The sequence below is a fragment of the Brienomyrus brachyistius genome, chromosome 1 (genome assembly GCF_023856365.1).
Source record: "Brienomyrus brachyistius isolate T26 chromosome 1, BBRACH_0.4, whole genome shotgun sequence".
NCBI classification, from domain to species: Eukaryota; Metazoa; Chordata; class Actinopteri; order Osteoglossiformes; family Mormyridae; genus Brienomyrus; species Brienomyrus brachyistius.
Window position 1 is genome coordinate 29,060,715 of NC_064533.1, and position 24,414 is coordinate 29,085,128.

General features: G+C 45.1%; 1 protein-coding gene across 4 annotated transcripts in view; it reads right to left on the reverse strand.

The window, feature by feature from the left end:
- asap1b (ArfGAP with SH3 domain, ankyrin repeat and PH domain 1b) overlaps nt 1–24,414 on the reverse strand; it is a 91,190-nt gene that overhangs the window by 23,508 nt on the left and 43,268 nt on the right. For all 4 annotated transcript variants that reach the window (XM_049005972.1, XM_049005976.1, XM_049005974.1 and 1 more), the window contains 10 exons: nt 22,326–22,398; nt 19,159–19,304; nt 14,845–14,919; nt 13,742–13,791; nt 11,460–11,589; nt 8,422–8,507; nt 6,140–6,215; nt 5,161–5,247; nt 2,346–2,446; nt 986–1,055 (listed from right to left, as the gene is read on the reverse strand). In XM_049005972.1, the coding sequence (XP_048861929.1) occupies nt 986–1,055; nt 2,346–2,446; nt 5,161–5,247; nt 6,140–6,215; nt 8,422–8,507; nt 11,460–11,589; nt 13,742–13,791; nt 14,845–14,919; nt 19,159–19,304; nt 22,326–22,398 (894 nt within the window). The remainder of the gene's footprint in view (nt 1–985; nt 1,056–2,345; nt 2,447–5,160; nt 5,248–6,139; nt 6,216–8,421; nt 8,508–11,459; nt 11,590–13,741; nt 13,792–14,844; nt 14,920–19,158; nt 19,305–22,325; nt 22,399–24,414) is intronic.

The following is a 24,414-nucleotide window of genomic DNA, read 5'->3' on the forward strand; positions in this document are numbered from 1 at the left end:
AAAAAAGTACTTACACCCCTTAAGAGTGTAGACAGCATGTCTTATATATCTGATATGTTATTGATCCTAGGAGGAAAGATTATTATTATTTAAAAATAACATTATCTAAATAAATAATCAAATTATTTATTTAAAATTTCTACCAATTCGTCTTATCTTGCACTTTCAGTTTTATGACTTTCAAATGACAGGATTAGTTAAATCAACAGAATTTAATAGAGCAGCATTTCTCAATCCAGTTCTTGGGGACTCACAGCTGGTCCACTTTTTCGCTCTCTCCCAGCTCCCAGTATAGAGCAAAAATGTGAACTGTCTGGCAAGGTGGGAGCAAAAACATGGACCGACTGTGGGACCCAATGGACCGGATTGGGAAACACTGTAATAAAGGATATTTAATGAAAAATTCGACACCAACTGACAGCAGGTGCCACCGGCAGTGAGGCTGAAAACCCTGAAACCGAGACGAGTACATGAGGTAGCAGCAGGCGAGCCAAAGCTTTTCCCCCGATTTAAAAAGGCAGGGAGGCCTGCGGACTGCAGTAATCAAAAACCACGATCAAAACAGCTTCTGTACAGCCGGCCTCTGCACATAACAGGAGCCCCTCAGCAGAAGGGGGCTTTTTACTCACTCAGGTGGCTTCATTAAAGCCACAATGATGGCCAGCAGAATCACATTACATCAAGACACACAGCTTCAGATACGGCAGCGAAATGCATAGATGTGCCCCATGGCACATCCACAACTACTGCACATCCACACCACTGCACATCCACAACTACTGCACATCCAGACCACTGCAGGCCAGCTTGCTGGCACCCTTTAAGGCCTGGTTGATACAGCTGGGATATAACTAACTGCCAGCTGGTCCCATTAACTCGCCAGTTCAGGTCAACGTGAGCCTTATCACATGTCGCTGTAGGCAACCAGCGAAAATCCGTCATGAACGAGAGCCAGCCCAACGCGTCCCTTGAACACGTGACCCACCGTGGCGTGCGAGATCGTGAGGATGCCTCCCTTGACAGAACATCTTCTCCTCTGCCAGACCTTCCTCAAACTGGGAGGGGGGGGAGACAAAACCAGGATGTCAGAGTGGAACAGGGACACAGAGATGCAGGGAAACAGGCGGGTTTATTTACAGACCCCAAACTTTACAGAGGAAAAACTGTCAAATGGCTTTTCCATCCGAGAGTAATCCAAGGACAAAAAGCAGAAACTGAAGCATCGCTTGCTTTCGTGTTCGGAAGCCAGCGACTCAGACTGACAGTGATGTATGAGTCATTTCAGAACTCCAGCAACATTAGAAGTTTAGAAATAAAAATTCCATGATTCTGAAGTGACCCATATATATATTATGAAATGGACCATATACTGTACTACTAACAGACGACTAACATACAATTTTAAAGACAACTTGACAAAATCTATTCAAATCTGAGACAGTAGACCTGTCGCAGTAACTCTGGAATACAGAAAATTCTAGACTTTACCCCACCCCCCCACACACTAATTAATCCCCATTTCGTTAAGACAGCTGCCCTTTAGATATTGCCATTGATTTCCCAGCAGCCAGAGACTGACTTACAAATCAGACAACCGTTACCCATAATGCACCGGTGAGGACATTTATAAAATTGCCTATGGCAGCACTGTGCGCCTCCAACCATTAAGACGATCAGACAGGAGTACAAGCGTCATCGGTCACAAGACGGACCCCAACGTGCTTGCAGAGCCACTGCGGCTGAGGGAGCCCACGAGCTGTCATCCATTATCTCTTAGAAAACCGCAAGTTCTTGCTTATTTTGCTTTCAAGTTTTTATCACGTACACTAAGTACTGCATTCAAAAGCACCAACGTAACCTATAGAGCCAAAGTATGTGGAGGCCAATTTGTCCAACATTTCATTCCGAAACAAGGGCATTGATATGAGTTGCTCGGCCCGTTGCTGCTATAATAGCCTTTACTCTTCTGAGAAGGGTTTACATTAGATGCTACATTCGGGTTGGCTGTTGATATTGACTTATCAGGTCCCTGCCTGTGAGCTTGTGGCTGACCACGTTGTATCTGAACTCGCTCCCATACATTTTGACGTTCACAGTCACTTCTCTTGCAGCTGCTCTACCAGGCAGAAACGTGGCAAACGGAGCCGAGAAAATGGCACCTTATGATGGCGTCAAGTGGAAAGTCAGTAACTTCTTCTGGACAATCACCCATTCTGCTGCTAATCTTTGTAGCAGGAGATTCCATGACTGCCTGCTTTCCACAGTTGGCTGGATCCCTTTCCATGGCTGGTCCTGTCATACCAGTGCGTGACCAGCACATGTGTGAAGTAGAGAGGACCACCTACCCATCACTTTTCTTCATTAGGTAGCCCTTCTTCTCGCTGCCGAACTCCTTGTTCCCCTGGAGCTGGTGCATGCTGTAACCACCCTGCTTGCTCTGAGAGTCCTGCAGGAAAACACAGGCAGGAGAAACTCGGCTAAATTAAACATGTAACCTGCATCATGCTTATATAGGATACACCCGACGATTTACGTATCATTACATTATACGTTTATTAAGTGACAGAGTGGCTCTTTAACCAGCTCAAATCATAAGTATCAAAAGCTCAAAGACTCCATATCAGGAGACAGGCTTGAACTTTAACTCCAAAGCCGTGTTGACCAGTCCGGTGGTACCTGCCACCCAATAGAACAGAAGTCTAGGTGTGACTAGATCCTGTTCTATTTTTGCGATGACTGTTTATTTCGCTTTTTTGGCAATGCCAACCAAATGAAAAAAAACAGCAAACACTTCAAAGACCTCTCGACTTCGAAAACAGCCCCAGGAACACACAGGCAAGGAGAGATACCAAGTAATCATGTGAAACACCTGTAGGCACGCAGATCTGCTGTAGGACAATAAATATGATTCACAGCCACTCATAGAGGCAAAAGGCATCTCAGTTATGTTGGTGTAAAGCAAGGCTCCTGTTCTGTCAAGCATTTGTCCTGCTGTCCACATGTAGACATACACTACTGTCCAAAAGTCAAAGAAAATGATGTTTAAATAATCTTTATGCTGGTATGAAACTATGATATTATCTCTTTCAAAGTATGTCAGCTTAGCCTTTTAAAAACTTCTCCTAAGGCCACTCTGGTATTTGCAGTAACAATCCAATACATCCGTGCTTTTGCTCACTCAGCCTCTAGCTTACAATGTTGTTTTTTTACTCAGTACCTCAGCAAATGACTTAAACAAGTTAATTAATTCAGTGAGCTGATTGTGAATTGACTGGGTTGGCCTTGAGGAGAGGTTTGGAATCATCCAGCATGATATCAGTAAGTTTTTGGAAGATCCGAGGAAATTTTGGTTATTTTTACTTTTCATTTTCACATATGCTCTTTTTTTCGGAGCAAATACACACTTATTACCTAAAGAAACAGCTTTAAACATTTTCTTTGTCCGCCTATGACTTTTGCACAGTACTATACCAAACACATTTGAGTGAGTCACAAGCATGGAACATGCATCGAGCGTGTAGCACTTACTCTCCTGGACTTCAGTCAGGAAAAGGACAGCGAGTAACAAAGAGAGTACAATTTAAAAATGCAGATGAACAAAGATTATTTTGCACAAACGGAGCTTAGGGTTTCTTTCAGAGATTAATGTCTAATTACGTTCATTTATGCCAACACTATACCAAGCTAGCAAGCAGTTCATTAGACGATAACTAGAAGTTAGAGTTGGAAGCATGGCTAGTTAATCAGTTAGGGCACACAGCTAAATTATTTGTAAGAATTTAAAATATATAACATGGATCCGTAGATAAAACAATGTATGGTTTAACATTTCAAAGAATTATAAAGCAAAATTTATCTTTATCTGAAACCATTTATATGCTTCAAACAAACTCGGAACCAGGAAAAGATAACAGTGTTACTTAGAAACCTTAAACACCTAAGTAGGGCACTTCAACAACATATCAATATAAATCCAGGGGGCGTGTCCAAAATAAGACATTCTGGGCAGGAACTACTGTAGCCCCTATTGCAGCATGTGTCCTACACTGCAAGTAGACGCCAATACAGGCTGTTCATCTCAAAGGAAGAAAAACTTTGTCTCGCTTATAACAAAACACAGGTGGTCCAACCCAGAACCACCCTTTTTGAGAGATGACAAAAACAAAGAACAGAGACTAATGTGTTCTCCTTAAACTCAAAAAATGTCTACATATTGTCACTGCCCGAATTAAAACCATTTGTACACTTGACGATTGTGACTCTTTACTATATATAGAATACGCCCATTCTCCTCTGTCTACTTAGAGAGTTTGACATCTCATTGACCAACGAAAAAATTTTCATGGAGTCATCCGTTTAGTTAGTGTTTATTTTCATACAAGCTAACATTTGTATTCATAACTGTCGCTTGTATAGATAACTTTATATTACAAATTTTAACAACGTTGATAGCTAGACAGCTAGCTAATTAACATCATATAACTGTGAATATGAAACAAGATTGGTTTGTATCTTGTTTATACTGACAATGCACGTAAATCCATTAAAAACATTAAACTGTTCACTGATGACTGTGTAAACACAGGTTTCTATTTGTGGTATTAAGGGTGTCTCAGTACATTGTTTTAGGTTTATTCTGTAAATTACTTCCTGAGAAAACACATTTTTTCCCACAGTTGAAATAATGGATTTTCGGAGATACACATTTTTCATTTGGCCAGCGACGATATTTGAACAGCCCAAGGCGTTTACAACTGAACCAACGTGCTTAAGGAGAAACCAGCACCTAGGTGAAATCTCAAGCCGCAGACACTCAAATAACAATGGAGACAGTGGAATAAATCTGTTGGTTGTCATCGGCGCTCTGCTGATTTCATAAAATCCCTTTCCCAAAACACATTTTTGAAGACCTCTCCCCCAGCAAGACCTCTCCCCCAGCACTGAGCTCACTTCTTTGTCCTTGTCTACTTCTATTCTACAAAATAACCACCTTCTGATGGAAACCACATGGCAAACGCAGCCTTCAGGTTTATACAAACCCATCCAGCAGGAGCTGGGCTCGACTCCACAGGTTGCCTTTAATTCCCGAAGAACCCCATTTAACTGTGGAATTGGGCCCTCAAATGGATTCCTGAAACCCTTAGAAACTCTGAGACTTACCTCCTTCTGGTCCAGCTGCAGGGAGGATTTGATCAGGTCTCGCAGGGCCGTGAGCTGCTTCTTCTCCTCGTCCTGAGTCTGCTTTATCTGCAGGTCCAACATGGCAGCTTTACTCGTGAGTTAATCTCTTGACTTCCAGACTTACATGGAGCAACCATAGCACAGGGAAGAGCCTCGAACATCTGATGCGGACCCTTTCAGACGTGTGGCAGGGTGTCCTCAAGGTTTCACCCTCCAGGTGATCTTTTAGAAGTTCACTCGGATGCACTTTCCTAGATACACATACTGCCCTCTTGCCCCCCTGGCAAATTTTATCATCAGGGACTGGAAGAAATTTTTTTATCAGAGCCAGTGGACCTTGGTTTTCTGTTGCTGCTGGAATTTGAACCTCTAGGGAAAAGTAGTTTGGCAACACTTAAAGCAGTAATCATAATGTGTTATACATACCTGCATAATGCATAACAATGCTTTCATTAAGTATTATAAATATGACTATATAGATTTATAACACTAAGTTAAACAGAAAATTCTTGTGTGGCAGCTTTAATGTGTACCTGTTCCAAGTTCTGGTGGCCTTTGGTAACCTTTGCTCAATGGGCAGTGTTTGCAAATAATCACAACGGATTGGATCACGTTCGTGTCAGTCATCCTGAAACGGGCCAATCGGCTGCACTGTCCCCTGCAGCACGGCCACAGTACAGCTGAGTTTGCCCACATCACAATTAAAAATAGCCCCGGAGTATACAGTATGCGTGGGTGAGCACTAGGTGTGCTGGCAGCTCGCTGGCAGTCAATAGCACCCTGCCACCCACAGATGCATACGTGCACACATCAACGGGGAGAGCATGCAGCAGAAACAAGGGGGAACGAAAGAACGTCGGCACTCTCTGTGCGAATCGGTCAGACATCCCCACTCCCGGTGCCAAGCAAAGCTGTGATGTCACTGAGGGTCTGTAGAAGCAGATGCAGAGCCACTTACATTGTAGAGGTCTGCAGAAAGCTTCTCGATATACTGCTTCAGCTTGTCTGCAGTCTTCAAGCCGTCTTGGAAAAAGCTGAAATAGAATTTTGACAATGGGGCATGCCAATGAGCTGCTGGCTGATAATCAGAGCAATGCTAACAAGCTATTAAAGTACACAGTCAACATCAAATCTCACAGAAGGCTTGTTATCTATGATATTGTAGGATATATACTGCCTTTTATCGGTGATGTTTTATGACATATTACCTGTTATCTATAGTGCTAAATGATGTTATCTACACCTATGATCCATGCAAAGCACATCCGTAACATACTTTTGGCCATGACATTTTCACACTCATGTTGTCTCCTGCACCGAGATGCTCAACTCTACAGAAATGCATCTCCGCACATCTACTGAAGCCTGCTGACCACAGGCATATTTAATCTCAGTCACAGTGCCGCTAGAGACAGAGAGGAAGCCAGAGCTGCGGGTGCAAATCTCCAGCTGCCACACTGGGTCCCAGGCAGAACCAGTGAACAGTGTTATTCCAGTGTTATTCCTTTATCAGTTGCCTGAATCATCCATGGTATCACAACCAGAAACCTTATACTGTGGTGGCTGTGACAGGAGACCCAAACAGTCAGCTGTGGGGCAGGAGGCCATCCCAGTCTGTTTGTGCCCCCCCCCCACTTACGTTTTCAGGTCAAGTATCCAACCCTCCAAAATAAATAATAAGGTTTATTATATACTTCTCTTTCCCCAAACAAACAAAATTGTTGGCATTTTTATTTTTTTGATTGCACTCATATCGTTATTTTATGTAAAACTGAGTTTCCCCTGGTGGGGTCTGAAAAAATGCTCCCCACAACATGAAAACAGATTTTTATCACGCTGCAGGGACATTTGGTCCCCACAACATAATATAATAAAACACACAAACACACACACACGGGCGCAGGCGACCCCTGCTGCTAATCATTATCTGTGCGTAAATCCCTTGGGCTGCTGGTCTGCTTGTCTGACCACAGCTAAATATTTGTCAGCAATCGCCAACACCCAGGGGATGGAGGGAAGCCGCTTTCTCTGGGGGCAGAAGGTCACAGTGACATGAGCCGCACTCCCAGCGAGGTCAGAGCGCTACGGGGTCGGTCTGCACTACAAATTAAAGAGATAAACAGATACACAGTAACAAAGCTATCGTGGGCCTCCCGCCATCTCCCCCCCATGGTGGGTAACCACCCGCATAAACTGTTTGGTCTGCATCAGTTCTCAGTGTCAGAAATCAGACTTTTGCAAGTTGCACAGTACTGAGCAGTGCGCTACAAACTAGGGGGGCTTCTCCTTTCCAGGCCCCTTTCTCTGACGGGAGCTAGAATAATTACAACAATGCATCTCGCATTAAGGTGCCACTGATGCACAGTAATAGATCCACTTTACAGCAGCATCGGGCCACACTTCTCTAACATCACCCACCCCCCCCATGAACTTTATCTGAACAACTAGTGCGTGACTCCGCTCTTATTTAATTAACCAGTTTCCCCAGAGAAGACATTATCTTCTCACCAGTGGGCCAGCAGCCATACAAAATGAACCTGCAGTAGCAGCAAGAGCAACGCTCCCCCCCCCCCACCCCGCCCACGCCCCCCCCAACCACAATCCCAGTGCGGTCATTCATCGGTAGAATTCCTTCATCAAAACTGCTGAGACCACAGCTATGGCAACAAAGGTGGGACAATTAACATAATCTCTACAGAGTGCCTTAGCAACTATGGCCTATACAGGCACAGACTGAAAGCTGATTGGCCCCTAGAATGTCCCCCTCCCCTGTCACTCACCGAATCAGAACATACGTATTATAGGCTAATGATAAGGTTGGCCACTTCTGTATGAATTATGGCCCCTTTTATGCCTCTATCATTAAAAAAAATCCTAGAACAGCCCCCTTTTTCATCCAAGCATGGAGGAAGCCTTATTTTAAATTCACTTAAAGCTTCATACAATGGTATTAGTTATATAAGAAAGTTGTACTCCTAATTAATGCTACTTATACTTCTTACTAGTGCACGTAACATTAATATAATGAATACAGTTGTGGGATGACAGGTTATTTACTCGCACCAGCTAGGCTTGCATGACGAGCCTGGATTACATCAGATCTGCTGAACAAAAAATGGGAAGGGATGAGGTCCAGGTTGAAGCCCAGAGGCCATCACTGGTTCTGCCATCTAACGCTCGGTGACATGGTGACCGGGGGACCTTGCAGGACAGACCATATGCTTGACGCGTGGCACTTACTTGCACTGTCCGTGGTAATACTTGATAAGGTTCTGGAGAAGATCCACGCCCTTCTTCGTCTTGATCTCATTCACTTTGATCAGGTACTGTGGGGGGGGAGGGGGGGGGGGTGACCCAGCGTTAAAACAGTAAAATGATCCTATATTGAGGGCAGAAGTTAGTATGGCATTTAGAGACACATGTGCAAGGAAAAAATTCCCATCCAAGCCCCAGGAGAGCCTGTTAATGTACCCTGCAGCAGAGCACTTAATCACAGCCAGCACAGTAAAAAAAATAAATTAAATAAAAAGGGCGATAAATGAGCAAAAAGCTTATCCCTTCTGATAAACTGAGGATGATGATGGTGGCAATAATGATATAAAGAGAATCATGTGCGGGAAAGTCACATCCGGGAAGAGTAAGGACATCCTGCCCGCTCAGGCCCACAGACTCCCTGGCACCCACAGCTGTCAGACAGCGGGTTCCTGTTTACCCAAAACTGCCCCCCGAACGGGCTGTTTATAGCCAGCTTCAGGAAGCAGTCCGCAACCGCTCCTTCCAAAGCGTCGGGTCACGGTGATGTCATGGTCCTTAACAGCCCTTTGGTGTTAATGGGCCATCACTGAGTAATCAAGACCTGACCCAGGAGCTCCCTTATAGGTCACTGTAATGTGCGTCACCACTGATGCTGGGAAAGAGCCCCCAACAGGACGAGGTAAACGGCCCAAAGATCAGGCACTTGGAAGCTCAAGAGTTGAATGTTAGAGCCATACAGGGCACAGGACAGGACAGTAGGTACACACGCGCAATCGCAGTGGGGAGACACGCGCAATCGCAGTGGGGAGACACGCGCAATCGCAGTGGGGAGACATGCGCAATCGCAGTGGGGAGACACACACAATAGGGCTATTTTAGAGACAATGATGACACTCGAAAAATGGATGCTTTAACAGCAGAAGGAAACCCAAACAGGGCAAAAAAAAAGTTCAACCACAGAGCTGAAAAGGGATTTGAGCTCACAACCGTGAGGTGTGAGGTCACATGTGCTAGCCAGTGAGCAACCTCGCCACTCGGGCATTCAACAAAACTCGTCAAATGTCCTGAGTAACTTACACGGACGCATCACTAGGCTGGGGCCCAGAATTAATCTGAACTAACCCTTAATGATTTGTTTAGCTCTGTTTGACAGTTCCATTCATCACCGCAGTCCTAGTCCAAAGCTCGCTTCTCAAAACCTTTGTAGTGATACGATCATCGTAACTTCAGAGAGAGAGAAAGAGAGAGAATTTAATATGACGGTTCTCAGGCAGATCGGGTCTCTGGGATAAGCCCCTGATGCCTCGCGGTCCTAACAACGCCACTGAATGCATATTTCAAAAATCACAAAGCCAGAATGCATCCAGCTTTGGGATTTTTCTGCACGCAATCTAAATTTTGCAACAAGCTATTAAAAATGCCTTCTCCATCCCAGTATGGCATCAATAATCAATCAGAGTCTGGCCTCATTATAAAAGGGTAATAGCCAGAGGCTACTTCACACCCGAAGCATCAAGAAGGAAGCCCCCAAAAACATCAGTCACCCTGAAGATGTATGATGGATGAATCTGGTGGCCACAGAGATCTGGAAAACTCTGACAGACAGTCCTACAGACTCAAATAGAGCTTATTTCAAGAATAAAACCGGCACACTGGTGTCAGGATTCAGTGACGCAGGCTGTGTGCATAACCACCGCTGCCTCTCGCCCACGTTAATGCTGAAAAAACTGCTGCCCAAACTCGAGGCTCGGAGGGGGGAGAGCATCCGTATTTCACTGAATGTTAAAGACGCAGCACTCTACTGAAAGCAGTGCTGCTAGCAGAAACTACACTGCCATGGGTTTGGGCGTCCATGAAAATCCCGCAATGTGCATAATGCAATAATAGCTACATTTTCAATGCGACGGAAACCTGACAGAAGTTAATGAGCAAGTGTTTCTACCCTGAGATGTCATCTCAGTCACTGATTGCTGCCGTTTCACTCTGAGAGCCTCTGACATGGAGGGCTTCATCATCACAGGGGGTGTCCACGGCCCACCACCGAGTTCTCTAGGATGCCTATTTAATCCTGCTTCAAGGAATCATCACTCTTGCTGTGAGGATCATCGATTCAACCTTCTTCTACTTGCTATCTATTGCCATTCAGAGCCATTTATTTTTTTTTCTTGTTGTTTAGGTTTTAGTAAGGGCGGGGCAAGTGGCACTCAATAACGAGTGCGGTCAACTCACTCCTCCCAGGGCCAGGCTTTTCAGCAGAGACCTGAAGCACAGAGCGATCTGCTACATCTTACATGTTGCTGACTGAATGGCATGAATAAATTCAAATTAGGAAGGAATTTATTGATCCCAGGTGGAATGTACTGATGCCAAAAAGCAAAAAAAAAAAGAATCCTGAATAAGTATTTCTCAATCCAATCCATGGGGACCCCCAGTCAGTACACATTTTTGCTCCCTCCCGGCTAGCAGCAGACCTGCAACCAGGTATTCAGCACCAGGGTTCGTGACTGCATGGAAGCAGCAAAAATGTGGACTGATTGGGGGGGCGGGGGGGTTGAGAAAAAAACAAGTAAAATGCAGAAGCCATATTTACAATTTCTTTTAAGGCTGGACATGTTTGCTTAAGAGTACATATACTACTATCATTCTACTCAAGGGTTCAACAACACAGCCAGCTTGGGAGTGCATCAGTTACACAATTTCAGGTCCTTGGATACTAAACCACTAAATATCAACAATATACATCTACCACATCCAAAGAGTGTGATGCGTGAATAGATGCAGGTATCACTTAGAAATATATATCGTTCACTTTCTGTGAGTGACATGATGCCAAATCCCAACACAAGAAATTCCAGTCCTCACTAGAGACTGAAATCCTTCACTATCACGCCACAGACCTTAAGTCATGCAGAATTCTAGTCAGCAGGAGGCGATAGATTTTGTGTCTCAAATAATGAAGTCATCAAGGCTTCTAAGAAGCAGTGTTGAGTAACGGTTACACGATCCGTCAGAAGCCCACTGACCTCACACATCTGCAGCTGAAAGAGTCGCCTCTCCTTCTCCATCTCCTCGGCAATCTCCGCCCCCGTGATCTCCGTGCGGATCATTCCGTGCTGCTTGGCGTGTTCCCTCTTCTCCTTCTCAATCTTTGTGCTGGACACATGAATCCGAGACAGAAAAAAAGAGGATGTGTTTAGTCTTAGTCTTACTAAGGTCATCAGCATCCACTCTACATATCCATACATCTCTCAGGTTAAATGCTGAATGACCACAAGAGCAACTAGGAAAATAATGAAAACATGACAAATCTGAAATGTTCCTCTGCAGAAGAAGCAGTTGAACATGGATTTCAGACACAGGAAACGGTAATTAAATACACAGAGTGATTTTTGGAGGGTGAAGCAGTTCTGATGAATCGAGTTGAGAGCAGCCGGGATTTGAAGAAGCTCTGCTAATCAGCATAAGCAGCAATCGCCGGTTATTCTGTCACTGAAGAGGGGTTCCACTCATCTGCAGGAGGCCCGCAAGACAAGAGGGCAGATAGGGTCTGCACCAGTAACAGAGGCAAAATGCTAACGAGTTCTGAGGCCTGGTGCCACACTCTCGCCGTGGTACAGCATGCTCAGCATTCCTGTATGTGAATGAATACTAAAAGCATGTTAGGGAGGAGCCACATCTGGCTGCTGGATAATATGCCGCTCGTAGAGATCTTCTCTGTCCAGAGGGCGCCATCATCCCAACCTCCTCGGTAAAGCACACTGGTTTGGAAGAAACCGGACTCCACACGAAAGACGTCACACAAGTTCTCAGGTCACCAGACTGGTGTTGCATGATCACCCAGGTGGTGAAGGAAATGGTTAAGGACTCCTGACCTTGTTTACATAAAGTATCTCCGAAAAATTCAATTCAGTTCAATTCAATTTTATTTGTATTGCGCATCTTCAAAACATTACATTGTCTCAGAGCGCTTACATCATCCCTACCCAAAGCCCCCAGTGGGCAAGCCAGAGGTGACAGTGGCAAGGATTGAAGAAAGAAGAAACCTTGGGAGGAACCAGACCCAAAGGAGGAGCCCATCCTCCAGGGGCCGGCAGCAGAGGAAGTCAAATGAACAAGATGGCAAAATCCTAATTTACGCAGTGCAAATGTTTTGAGTTTCACTGCGGTCGGAAGGTGATAGCACCCAGATGCTGGTGTTGTTTCTGACAGCAGGATGAACAGTGGTACAGCAGCAGGGCAGACGTCATATGCAACTCCCTACACCTCCGTCACATAGAAATGCCCTCACAAATTACAAAAAAAATGTAAATGAGGTCTACATCTGAAGATAAACACCCCCCCCTCCCCATACGACATCACATTCTGGTACAGAGAGAGTAAAAGACCATTACAAAGGCAATCAGCACCCTTGTGGGCAGGGGGCAGTCTAGGGAACTCAAGTTGAAAAAAACAGTCCACGACAGAAAAGGCTGCTTGCCCTGAACATCAATGAAGAAGAGAAGTGCTCTGCAAGACCCCAATGAGGTCAAACTGAACTCCTAATTTCAGAAGTCAAAGGCATCGATGGTCTCCAAGACCATTCCAGAAAAGAGCAGGGTAGCAAGCAAGTGACCCTCAACAAAATAAGTCTTATCCTTACAAGAGCTTCACCCAGAAGATACTGTATATGGGAGGCAGAACAAACATGGTCTGAGGAGACCAAAGAGGCTTGTTTTGGCTGGGAGACTATGGATCGCCAATGGAACACGCCACCACAGCCAGATCACGCCACACCAGCATACGGCAGGGAGAGGGACAACACCGATCAGACGAGGAGATGAACACAGCCTCACAATACAGAGGGATCTTGGACCGAATCCGATGCCCCACTGCCAGAAAACGACCCGGAGAAAAGGAGGCTCGTCGATCCAGGACGACGATCCAAAGCGTGCTGCCAGAGTGACATCGAAGAGGCTCAAAATGGAGACAAAGGCATGTCCTTCAGTGGCCCAATCAGAGCCCTGACCTTAAATCCCTCAGAAATGCTGCCCTCACCGTATCCTTAGCAATACTGCAGGGATGAATGGGCAAATAGGACAACAGGCAAAGCTGACTAAGACTATTGGCTGAGGTTCCTTGGAGTACTGACCCAGAAGCACACACACATAAGGCATAAGTGTAATTCAGTTTATACAGTTCTGGGGGGGGGGGGGGGGGGGGGTTGAATAAACCGGTCGGGTGGTTACGCCCGCCACCCCAGGCAAAGATGTCCTCAGACTGCCGCAACCATAAAGCGCGGATGTCAATACAACAGGCGCGGACTTACAACTTGGCCTCATAGTCCTTCCAGGCTTTGTCAAAAGGCTTCTTTAAGTCCTAAAAGGGAAACAAAAATAAAAATAAACAAACTGCAAACAAGCAGTGCAGTTTATCGCACACTGTACAGTATACAATGCAGAAAAGCCAAAGTGATTAATAATCAGGTCTGAATGGGGATACAAAATGAAGCCGTGCTACATAGAGAACAGATTTCACTGCCAAAATCAACAATTAACTTGGAGTCGTGTCAAGGATATGAGTAATTTGAGGATAAAAAAATAGATTTTGGGATTTGATAACGTGTTCCCTTTATAGTTTACAATGTACACCAGTGTTAAATACAGGTGCACCAGCCTTTGCCAAATGCTCATGGCATTCCTATGTGGTAATTTAATAGCTATTTACAGCTAACACTCAGAACAGCATAACAACTAACTTCACTGCTGCTGCTGGTATGAATCACTGATACATCTTGGTGAGTCTGACCCATACCATCAGTAATGACCGTGTCATTGATCGTTCAGCACAACGCCTGATATCAGTAGACAAAATCACTCGGTCTGACAGGCATGCCAATCGAGGTGTCCATTTGCCCGAGTTATGGAGCCTCGCCGAGTGAGTGCGAGCCCCTTGCATGAGTCAAACGATAACCCAATCAATCACCTTTTCTTTTTATATGCTTGACTATGACATTTTTCATTTGCATTCTATTATTCAGCAGAAGCTTTTGTCCAAAGAGAACTGCAATTGAGAGAGCAGGGTCAGATAGTTCTTGGATCTATTACGGTCAAGGGCCTTGCTCAGGGGCCCAAAGGTGACATCACTCTGCTGGCCCTGGGATTTGAGCTAATGACCTTCTGCTCACAGGCTCAGCATCCAAACCCACTGAGTCACTCAACGCTAAAAATGTATCAAATGAAAAATGCATGAAATAAATACGCTGATAAAATTCATATATGCATTAGCTACCATAATCCATTAAAACATATTTATGAATATGTATAATATATAATTAGTGCGCATAAACACAGAACGGTGCCTGGAAATTTATGGGTAAAATTCCAGCCCCACGAGATTCATCAGGAGGTGAACGAGCAGAGCCTGACTTACCCCTTTGACCCCTTTGAGGTCTCCTTTCAACAGGGAGTCCAGGGTGAAGATGACATTGTGGCTGAGACTCTGCAGCTGTAGGAGGACGAGGAGAAAATGGTGAGGAGGACCGCACAGTAAAATTAATACGGTAAGAACAAAATGACGAGGGCAGCACAGTAAGGATGCCACTGTGAAGACAACGCAGAGAGGACTCAGGGACTTAGGAGGTCTAAGGAGGAAGGACAGGGTATCTCAGGCCATAAGCCCCCAGGAGGTTCTGCTTCAGCCAGAATGGGGTAACAGAGTCGTTTCGGCTAGCAGACAGGCTTGGGGTTTTCTTAAATGTCGGTGTCAATCAACAAAAGTACAGGCAAGAACGCAGAAGTGCAGAAAACCTCGAAGTGACATGGAAAACTAATCATCCTCCCAGATGTGGTCACAGGGTGTTAAATCTGACCCCTGTCTGAATCCTGCCCCCCCCCCCCCCAGTATCCTGCAGAACACCTGTTTCATCCTCGAACCCGCACCGCTTCAACCCCCCAGACACAGCGTCCGTCCAGCAAGAGACACATGAAGGCAGAAGCAGAACCATCAGCCGTGACGGATGTCTGGGTCGGAGCCGAACGGACCGACTGTCTCACGTGTGTGAGCTGGCAGACAGATGCTGCATGCTGATTGGACGACTCTGATGCTCTACATTAGGGCCCCCCTGCTGCTGGTCCAGGGGTCAGTACAGTATCCTACTAGGCTGTGGAAAACTGGAGGCTTTGCTGAGGTGTCGGATAATTTGATGATAATCTATATTTTATATTTTTCTTTCTCCTTTCTGCTCTGCTCATATCTCCACCAGCATCCCCCCTCCCAAAAACCCCAGGTGGTTGGACCAGTCTGTGAAACTGACGACGTAAATCACTCCGTGGACATCTAAACGTCGATAACCCCTACTCTACATCACACAGAAACTAATACAATAATAGTCATATATTAATAATGATAATTAGCACACTTAATGAACACCGACTGACACTGTAGAGTTTTCTCTCTTGCTTTAATATAGTATATGAATTGTGTAGTTAAGTTTTGCGTTTAACTACAATGTGAGCCAGAGCTGGAGATTCGAGTCTTTGGCTCCACATGCTAATCCTCTTGCCTGGCGTCTCTGGGGGGTGGTATTTGCTGTGAACGTGGTCCAGGTCAGGTTTCGTTAGCACGTTAGCGCTGAGGCGAAGGAGACGCTCCCAGTGAGCAAGATTTTCAATTTTTAATGTACGTCTAGGCAGGCTGAAATAAACACCTCCACAGAGCTTCAACTGTAGGGAAAAAAAAACCCACTGAACAAAAGGAGGTGGGGAGCTTGGCATGCAATCCAGATGTCCTGCAAGAAAGATGATGACCTGGGATGGGTGAGCGGCCGTCAACCTGCCAGAGATCTCAGCCATCTGGGAGTTATAAGCCTGCATTCATGGGCATCCCTGTTTACCACGGAACGGCCAATACCAGAGTGCTTAGATTAGGGGTGATTTTTTTAAGGCGGGGGTTATGAGAGGGGCCCTAATTCAAACAGAGGGGCCAACTTTATTGTTGGTTAATGACATGTTTTGAATCAGTGAGTGACAGGGGAAGGACCTGTCTGCGGACCAATCAGCTGCGGTCAGTGTCTCTGTGGGCCAATCAGCTTTAAGCTGCGGCCAGTGCTTCTGTGGGCCCCCACTGCTAATCAGCACATCCAACCGCCTGTCTCTGTACACCCCACCCAAAATACAGACAGTTCAACAGTTCAAAAGTCACAGTAGGATATCAAATCAAGCCGTTTTCACCAAAAGCATTTCCGATTGTCCACAAATAGCACTGGCTACCCTGCTGCTGTAAACTTGACGGCACAAAGCTGCTGTAACAGTGTAAAAAGTAGAGTGGCTGTTTATTTCTTTAACCGCTGTTTAGAGACATTTAAATCACATTTATCGTTATTAAACTGCAATGTATATTAAAATATCATTTAACAGCATCAAAAAACAGGTTTGATGTTTTGCACTTCAAAAAAAAAAAAAAACACCACTTGTGTTTCCCAGGTTGTCTGTTTTCACTTTCCGTGCTTTTCCTTCAAGGTCACCTTCAAATGTCTCCAAGATCATTATGGTTTGGCTAACTGCAGCTAAAATGCAACTGTGAGTGCTCTCAATCTGCCTTTTAGTTTCCCTCCTGGTAAAAGCCATGCCGGATAATCCATACAGCCACCCCTGAGAGCCGATCCGGTAATCTTTAAATAAGGTGTGAGCTCGTATTTCCTGACAAAGCAGTTATTACTGCACAGCGGAGTCTGTGGGCTCTCATTGTCAGGCTGGTCTTCAGGATGCTCTCGCAGGCATTTTGTGAGACAGCCCAGAGTCAAGGCCCTTCTCACTTTTCCACTACCATTCATTACGCTCTTGGTTTTCAAACGCTGACATACTAGATGAGGACTTTTCCAGTCAGGATTTGGACATTAATTATTACTATTATGGGTGTTTTATACTTGGCACACAACTGTGTTACGCTTTGAGTATGTAGGGAAGTGTAGGCCTGTTTTATATTGCCAAACAGAAGGTCCTGGTTAGAGAAGGTCAAGAGAAGGTCAGTAAGGGCAGGCTGGAGTTTCCCCCAACCCTCCAGCAGGGGGCACCATTATTAGGTGTACAAACCACCTCGACCAGCTCCTCTCTATCGCCCCCCCAAAGCCTTATGGACCATCAAACTCCTCACCTGAGCTACTTATTCCAACAAAATCATCTGGCTTTCACCCAGAGGTCTCTGCCACGGGGACGTCATAAGCTGACCGCTTCAAGAAGATGTGACACAAGGTTCTGCCTCAGAAGACGCACAGCGACTTCAGATCCACATGCAAAGGAATCGAATAGCATCTATATATCGGGGGGGGGGGGGGGGGGGCAGTGCTGCTGTTAGCAGGCCTGTCTGTGGTAAAGCACATTTCACACCGTCTTCCAAAGCAAACAGAGGTGAACTTCCAGATGTCCAAAACATACCTCTAGGAAGAATGCTTAGATCTAAGTTCCCTTCCTGACCACAAGCGCAGTTGATACTCAACACCATACAGTATCATGGTTCTAGTGCCCAATTGATGTTGTGTGACACCTAGTAATAAGATTCCTAACCTCACCTCTTGTTGACGTCCATCATTGCTAATGAGCAAAGTTGGCATAGCCATTCTCCCCCAGATTTTACTGCATGAGATGGGTCTTGGCCTATAGTCAAACCAGACGCTCTGCTCCTGGGAAGTCCCCCTTCCATTGTAGTGGGAGACCTCGGCAGAGAGCAGAGCTTTCTGAGCTATTATAAGTCACTGTTAAGAAGTGCTCCCAAATTTCAGAATGGAGCTCATGCCTCGAATGGACCTAAGAGACATTTGGACACCAGCCTTGACAAGCTGGAATGCCAGAAAAGTACCAAAAATCCCATGAAACGCTCCCAGTGGTTTCTAAAGCTCAGCTCAAACAATGGTGACATTTTCCACTGCCAGTGACCTGTAACATGCAAAGGTTTGATTGTTTCTGCATAGAAGAAAAAGGGAAGACAGCAAGACAAAGGGGTTCCACTTTGCGTTTTTATACTCAGCAGACAAATAAATCCACAAGTTTATATTTATTATAAAGTTCAACTTAGATAGGCCAGACTGGTGCTCAACATAAACCTGACATTGGTATGAGTTTCTCTGCATCCATCCATCTACTTATCCTGCATAGGGCTGGAGAACACCCCGAGGCCAGGATACCAGTCCATCACAGGGTGCACACACACAAAATCAATGAGACATTCTTAGGCTGCGAAAGGAAACCAGCAGAACAGGGGGGAGCACACCCACCCAACACACAGACACACACGCGCACACACACACACACACACACACACACACACACACACACCCAACACACAGACACATACAGACACACACAGAGGGGTGGGATTCTAGCCCCCAGCCTTGGAGGTGTGAGGGGGCACTGATTCACCGTGCCGTCTGGCATAAAAATGTCGTTAAATATGAAACCGAAGCTGAAATGTGTTACTCGCACTACTGATTTACGTGTGTTCTTGCCAACTGGCTTCATTAGTAGTGTGACAGAATCAGGATTAATTTAAAATGTGGCAGAAAATACGACAGTGACAACTCAAAGCTTTCAGCATTCTTGACGTGTCTGTAGTAACAACATTAAAGATACAGCTACTCTCAACCTTTCTTCAAACTCTGAATGAAATCCAAGAACCAGGCTCCATGCAGACCTCGGCGTTGGAAAAAATTAGGAAAGGGGGTATTTTCAGGGGGGACCAGGGTCTCCTCACCAGGTTCTTGAGCAGTGCAGACAGCTCCTTGGTCAGCGTGGAGAACTTGACGAACGCCGTTCCCAGGTCGGGGTTGTCCCGGCTGATGAAGTTGCTACCAAACTTGTCCAGGGCCTGTGCGTAGTTTTCCTCGTTCTGGACATGATCTGTGTGAGGAAGAGGATTGGTGGCTGCTGTAAATCAAGAGTAATCAATGCACCATTTTCAACCCGAATACACAACACTTAAATAGGTTTTACAAGCAAATCTGACTGTCCACCTTAAAATTGTACCTTTGGCAACAACGGAGGGACTTGTTGGTTGGGAAACTGGCTTGGCTCCATGGAAACCCTTAACTGCCCCCCAATTCCCCAAAAGGTTCCTATTTAATTTCTGCTATGTCCGTAAAAACACAAAGCACCAAAGACTAGGTCTCGTGCTCTTTTAACGACCATCTGGTTTATCTTGTCAGGAAAGAAAGAGTTAAAACCATCTAAAGACCCGAATTGTATCAGGAAAACCACTGACAGAGTCTCCTTTGCAAAGTTCATTCGAAAGACACAACTTAATACTTTCAGCACACAGCAACCATTTTGGAGAAAATAAAATAAGTGTTTTAACAAGAAACTTTAAACTCAGAAGAGCAAAGGGGCCACAGATGTAAATCACACACATGATCATAATTACAGCGCCTGACCCGCTTTGGAACTGAACAATATTAGCCAACTTTATAGAGTAATGCACCCCTAAGCCCTGCCACTATCTCCGGGTACTTCTGAGCCGATGAAACTACATTTGCGTAGAGGTGATTGCTGAATTGGAGCTACAATATTCGAGCATCTTAAAATCATAATGATGAAAATACATATTACATCTTACGACCAGCAGATGGATCCTTTTAAACAAAGCACGAGCACTAACTGTCTCCGTTAAGCATCACTGGCATAAAAACAGGACAAACCCACTGGAAATGCTTAAAAGCGGAGATCATATGCATATCCCCAGGTTCGGTCACCTGATGATCTTGATCAATATTATCAGCAGGGGGAGCAAACAGGGAGCATGAGCCATAAATTTTAGCGATATGTTTGGAAGCAAGTTGGTTCCCATTTGAAAAACAGAGAGGTATGAAGTGAGAGCCACTATTTCAGTCGCATTACCGCCATTTTCACCATGAGTTACCGAGTGCCCTTCACGCATAATGTCAAACAGAGCAAACAGCGGTAACAAAGACCCTGAGTGCTCAGCCTCCCAGAACACCGGAAACCAACTGCATCCCACAACAAAACAGGTCTAGCGAGCGAGGAAGCGCCAAGGATAGCTTTACTTTTTCCATCCCTGGAGGAGCAGGAACAGACGGCGACACTAACAAAGTTACACAATGAACCTGGGAGGCCCCCTTCAGAGGGGGAGGGGAGACAAAGAACAACAACCTGCCTGCAGCAGTCCCCCCCCCCCCCCAGGCCCGGCAGGGACAGGGCCTACCACTCCACAGACCATAAAGTTCATGGCCGCCCACTCAGGAAAGCCCATAATTCCTCCCAGGAGTCCCGGCAGTCCGTGGCAGCCTGCCCGGTCCTCACTGCTGCGATCTCTGAAGCCAGCCACTTGAAAGAGGCTCACGTCACCAGACGCTGCGGGGGTCAATTCAGCCTCAGTGCTGGGCCTCTTCTTAAGCAAATGTGTCCCGAGCAGCTAGCCACAACAGACCCAGGACACCGCGTACCCGAAACAGATAGAGTCTGATGATAACCGACAACATTTTTCATCAAAATCTGCCACTGAAGAGTCCTCCATTCTGGATGGTATTTGCAGTGTTTTTACCATGGAGATAATTCTGTAATATGAATATAACATAGAGTAATCCGGATATTTCTTGTACGGTGTGGCGACTTATCATACTCATTCACAAACGTGAGCAAGTATATGCAGCAAAAAGACTGACGCCACTTAGCATATTGGCCATAAAATCCTTAAGGTATGTTTTTTTATATTAGGGGTGTCATTTAAACATGCCATCTGAGCTTGAACTCTTACCATTGAAAGATCTGCTAGTGACTGAAAAACCAAACCTGCAAATAAGTGCCTAAACCTAATAAATTAAAAGTTAGGGGGGACCATGTGTCAGGACAGTATTAGCCACCTAATCGACTGGTAACTCAAACACTGGTATCCAGACCAGGCAAAGCACAGGTGGGGGGGGTGGGGGGGGGGGTGGGGGGGTATAAAAGACCAGAAATACAAGCACAGTATTTTCTCAGTAACTTTAACTGGTCTTTCACAGTAAAGACAGTTTTACTACTTATGCCAGTTTCATCTTCACTGTCGTTAGCAGTTATTTAATTGCCCAGCAATGTCAATAGTGTGATGCAGACAGTGTTGAGATCCCTTTTAAGAAGAGATGCCACCCTTTCCATATCATACAAGTTTGTCTGGCATTGAATAATAAAATACTGTATTTTCAGACCGCGTGATGGACCCTGTACTCCCCTCTTCTCCCTTGGGATATTTTACTGTCAGCGATGTAGCTACCCCACTTCTAAGTAGTGAACGAGCTGCAAAATCCTTTGTTCTCCAATACAGACGATGGTTGATGGACAATCATCTCCATTATACTTATTACATTTAAATATCGGCAAGCAACATCAACCAAGACACACAGGATGGGTCCAGAAATCTTTATTTTTAAAGACATCGATATGTTAACCAATATATTGTGCATCACTACTAATAATTAAAAAAAATAATAATAATAATAAAATGATGAGATTATTAAAGTAAATGAAAGTGTGTTTTATTGCATTACCAACATTTTGCTGTTGCATTTTCTGCGGTGTTGTGAGACAGCGGAGAGCAATCTTTATATAAAATATATATCGCGAGCAGTGTAGAATGGAGAAGAATGTCTGGGAACATTACAGCAGCAGCGTTACTTTAGGGAACAATGTTTACAGCATTCAGCTGGAAGGGAAGGATCTCACAATGACAGCGTTCACCTGTGACGATGAGCCGCTTTATGTAACAGAGTGTGAGTGGGGGGGGGTGCTAGGAGCTACTCAGAAACAAATATACACCCCCTGATTGAGAGTGAGAGGGTACACCCACCCAGGTAACACAGGCTGCTGTGGACCATACGGACACCTGCGGTAACGTCAGCAGGATGCAAGCTGCACGACGGGGGAGCTCACCTTGGCCTGAATTGTAGATCGCTTTGACTGATTTCTTCACCTTCTGCAAAGCTGTCCGGTCCTGGTCCAGAGCCTGGGAACACAGAGGAGGGGATTTTGAAAGCTCAAAATACAGCTGACCTATGGAAATGCAACGGTATAATGTGACTGTCAGTGTTGAGATCTGGTTTATAAAATGGAAAAAAAAATACTAATAAAATTCTGCAATAGTCCCAGTCCTCAATAGCTAACCAGCTGTAGTGGAATGCGCTGCGGTGTTCCGGTTCTCGGCCGTCTTCCCTCTACACAAACCCTTTAACTATTCCACAAATCATCAGGGCCTTTATCTGGGCCATCTCTACATGGCATTTTGCTACTGGGTGTACACCCAAACAACCCACAAGTCACGAGTTTTAATGGAAGAGAACTAGCAGAGCTGCATAGTTCCATTCCCAGCTAGTTCTAAGACAATTCAACACTTCTCTCTTCCTTGTTGCACAGAATCAGTAAGATGTTAGCATTCCCCTCTTAAGATGACAACAGGAGTTTTTGTTTCACTCGGTCTACTAACACAGGGGACTAAAACAATTATGTCCCTTTATTATAGTTGTTCTCAAGTCTTTAATGCATCGGGGTGACTATGGTGGGTAAGACACCATATTAGGACAGAGGATGTCAGATAAATATCGTTAAAAGCAGAATAAATATTCCACAAATTTCTTTCCACTAACACTTCTAAATGTAGCTGGCATTTGTACATCTCCGGAATTTACTGCACATCCTGCACATTCACTGCACTGCACATCCTGGCCCATGCGAGAAAGCATCATGCGAATCTGTAGTATTTTTACGTAACACATCTGTAACCCTTTCAGCTGCAGCATACGACTGACGCACTCCACCACAAACACTCACGCTACATGACTCATCTAGTTGTAGATCATAGATAAACACGTGTAGCACTTCTAGGTTGTTCTCATTATCACACAGCCTATGAATCAAAATGTAATAAATCACCTAATGAAGCCTAATCAAGGGGGGGGGGGACGACAACAGAGGAGCAAGGCTTTTCATTTTCCTGATGTTTCTGTGATTAGACCATAGAGTGAGGAATAAGTAAGAATTACCTGCCAGTAATAGGAACAACTTGCCAAATAAATTTAATTGCCTAGCAAAGAGACTCAAAAACAACACCATGAAAACTACAGTCAAACAGGTTCAAGTGAAAAAGAAATTCTCTCACCCCCCCAAATTACATGAACAGTAAATGTTTCATTCTCTTAAGAGATGTGATGCATGTTCTATTACGTTCACAGAAGCCAAGGTACCACTTTACAATAAGACTGCCCTTATAAATGGTTTATGAATGGGATCAGGTTATTAATTAGGTTGTAACACTTCATGAATCATTAGCAGATAAATTATAACTCATTATAAGTGGCATACGGAGCCTCATTGCGAAGTGGCACTGAAGCCAAGTGCAGAGAAACTTCCTTTTTAAGATTGCGGTTTAAAACCTTCCCACTGCTTAAACTAGCATCCAGATTCAGAATCCATTACAACAGAACCCTACGGTTACCATGACAACAGCTCAGCCATAACTTATCAATGCGGCCAAGGAGATGCTTTCCCGGTCGCCGTTCTTGACGCAACGGGAGCCCCTAGCTGGCAGCAGGGCCAGGGAAAGCGATGACATCGGCCCCGGGCATAACGATGAAGCCATCAGTCCCTAAGCAGAGCGACTGAGGGGGGGCCCCCACAGCCCCCAGCATGGCGGCAGAACGGCACTCACGCATGCGGAGGGACAATCTGGCAGCGACAAGCCAGGCGGCTACGAGCCAAATCCAGCTGAGCGGAATAAGCAGCCAGAAGGACAGTCGGACACTCACATCAGGGATCAACAGGGATGTGCCCTAATAAAAATAATATTTAAAAAAATCAAATCCAGCTAACTTACATACAGTAAATTCCATTTCAGTTAACAAATATACTGTATATATTCTTTCTAGCTAATAGTGTGAGCCATTTATGACCGCACATGTTTAACCATCAATGAACTCCGAAACATATAATGTGCATAATTCTCTGAATTTAGCTCCAGAAGCCTGTA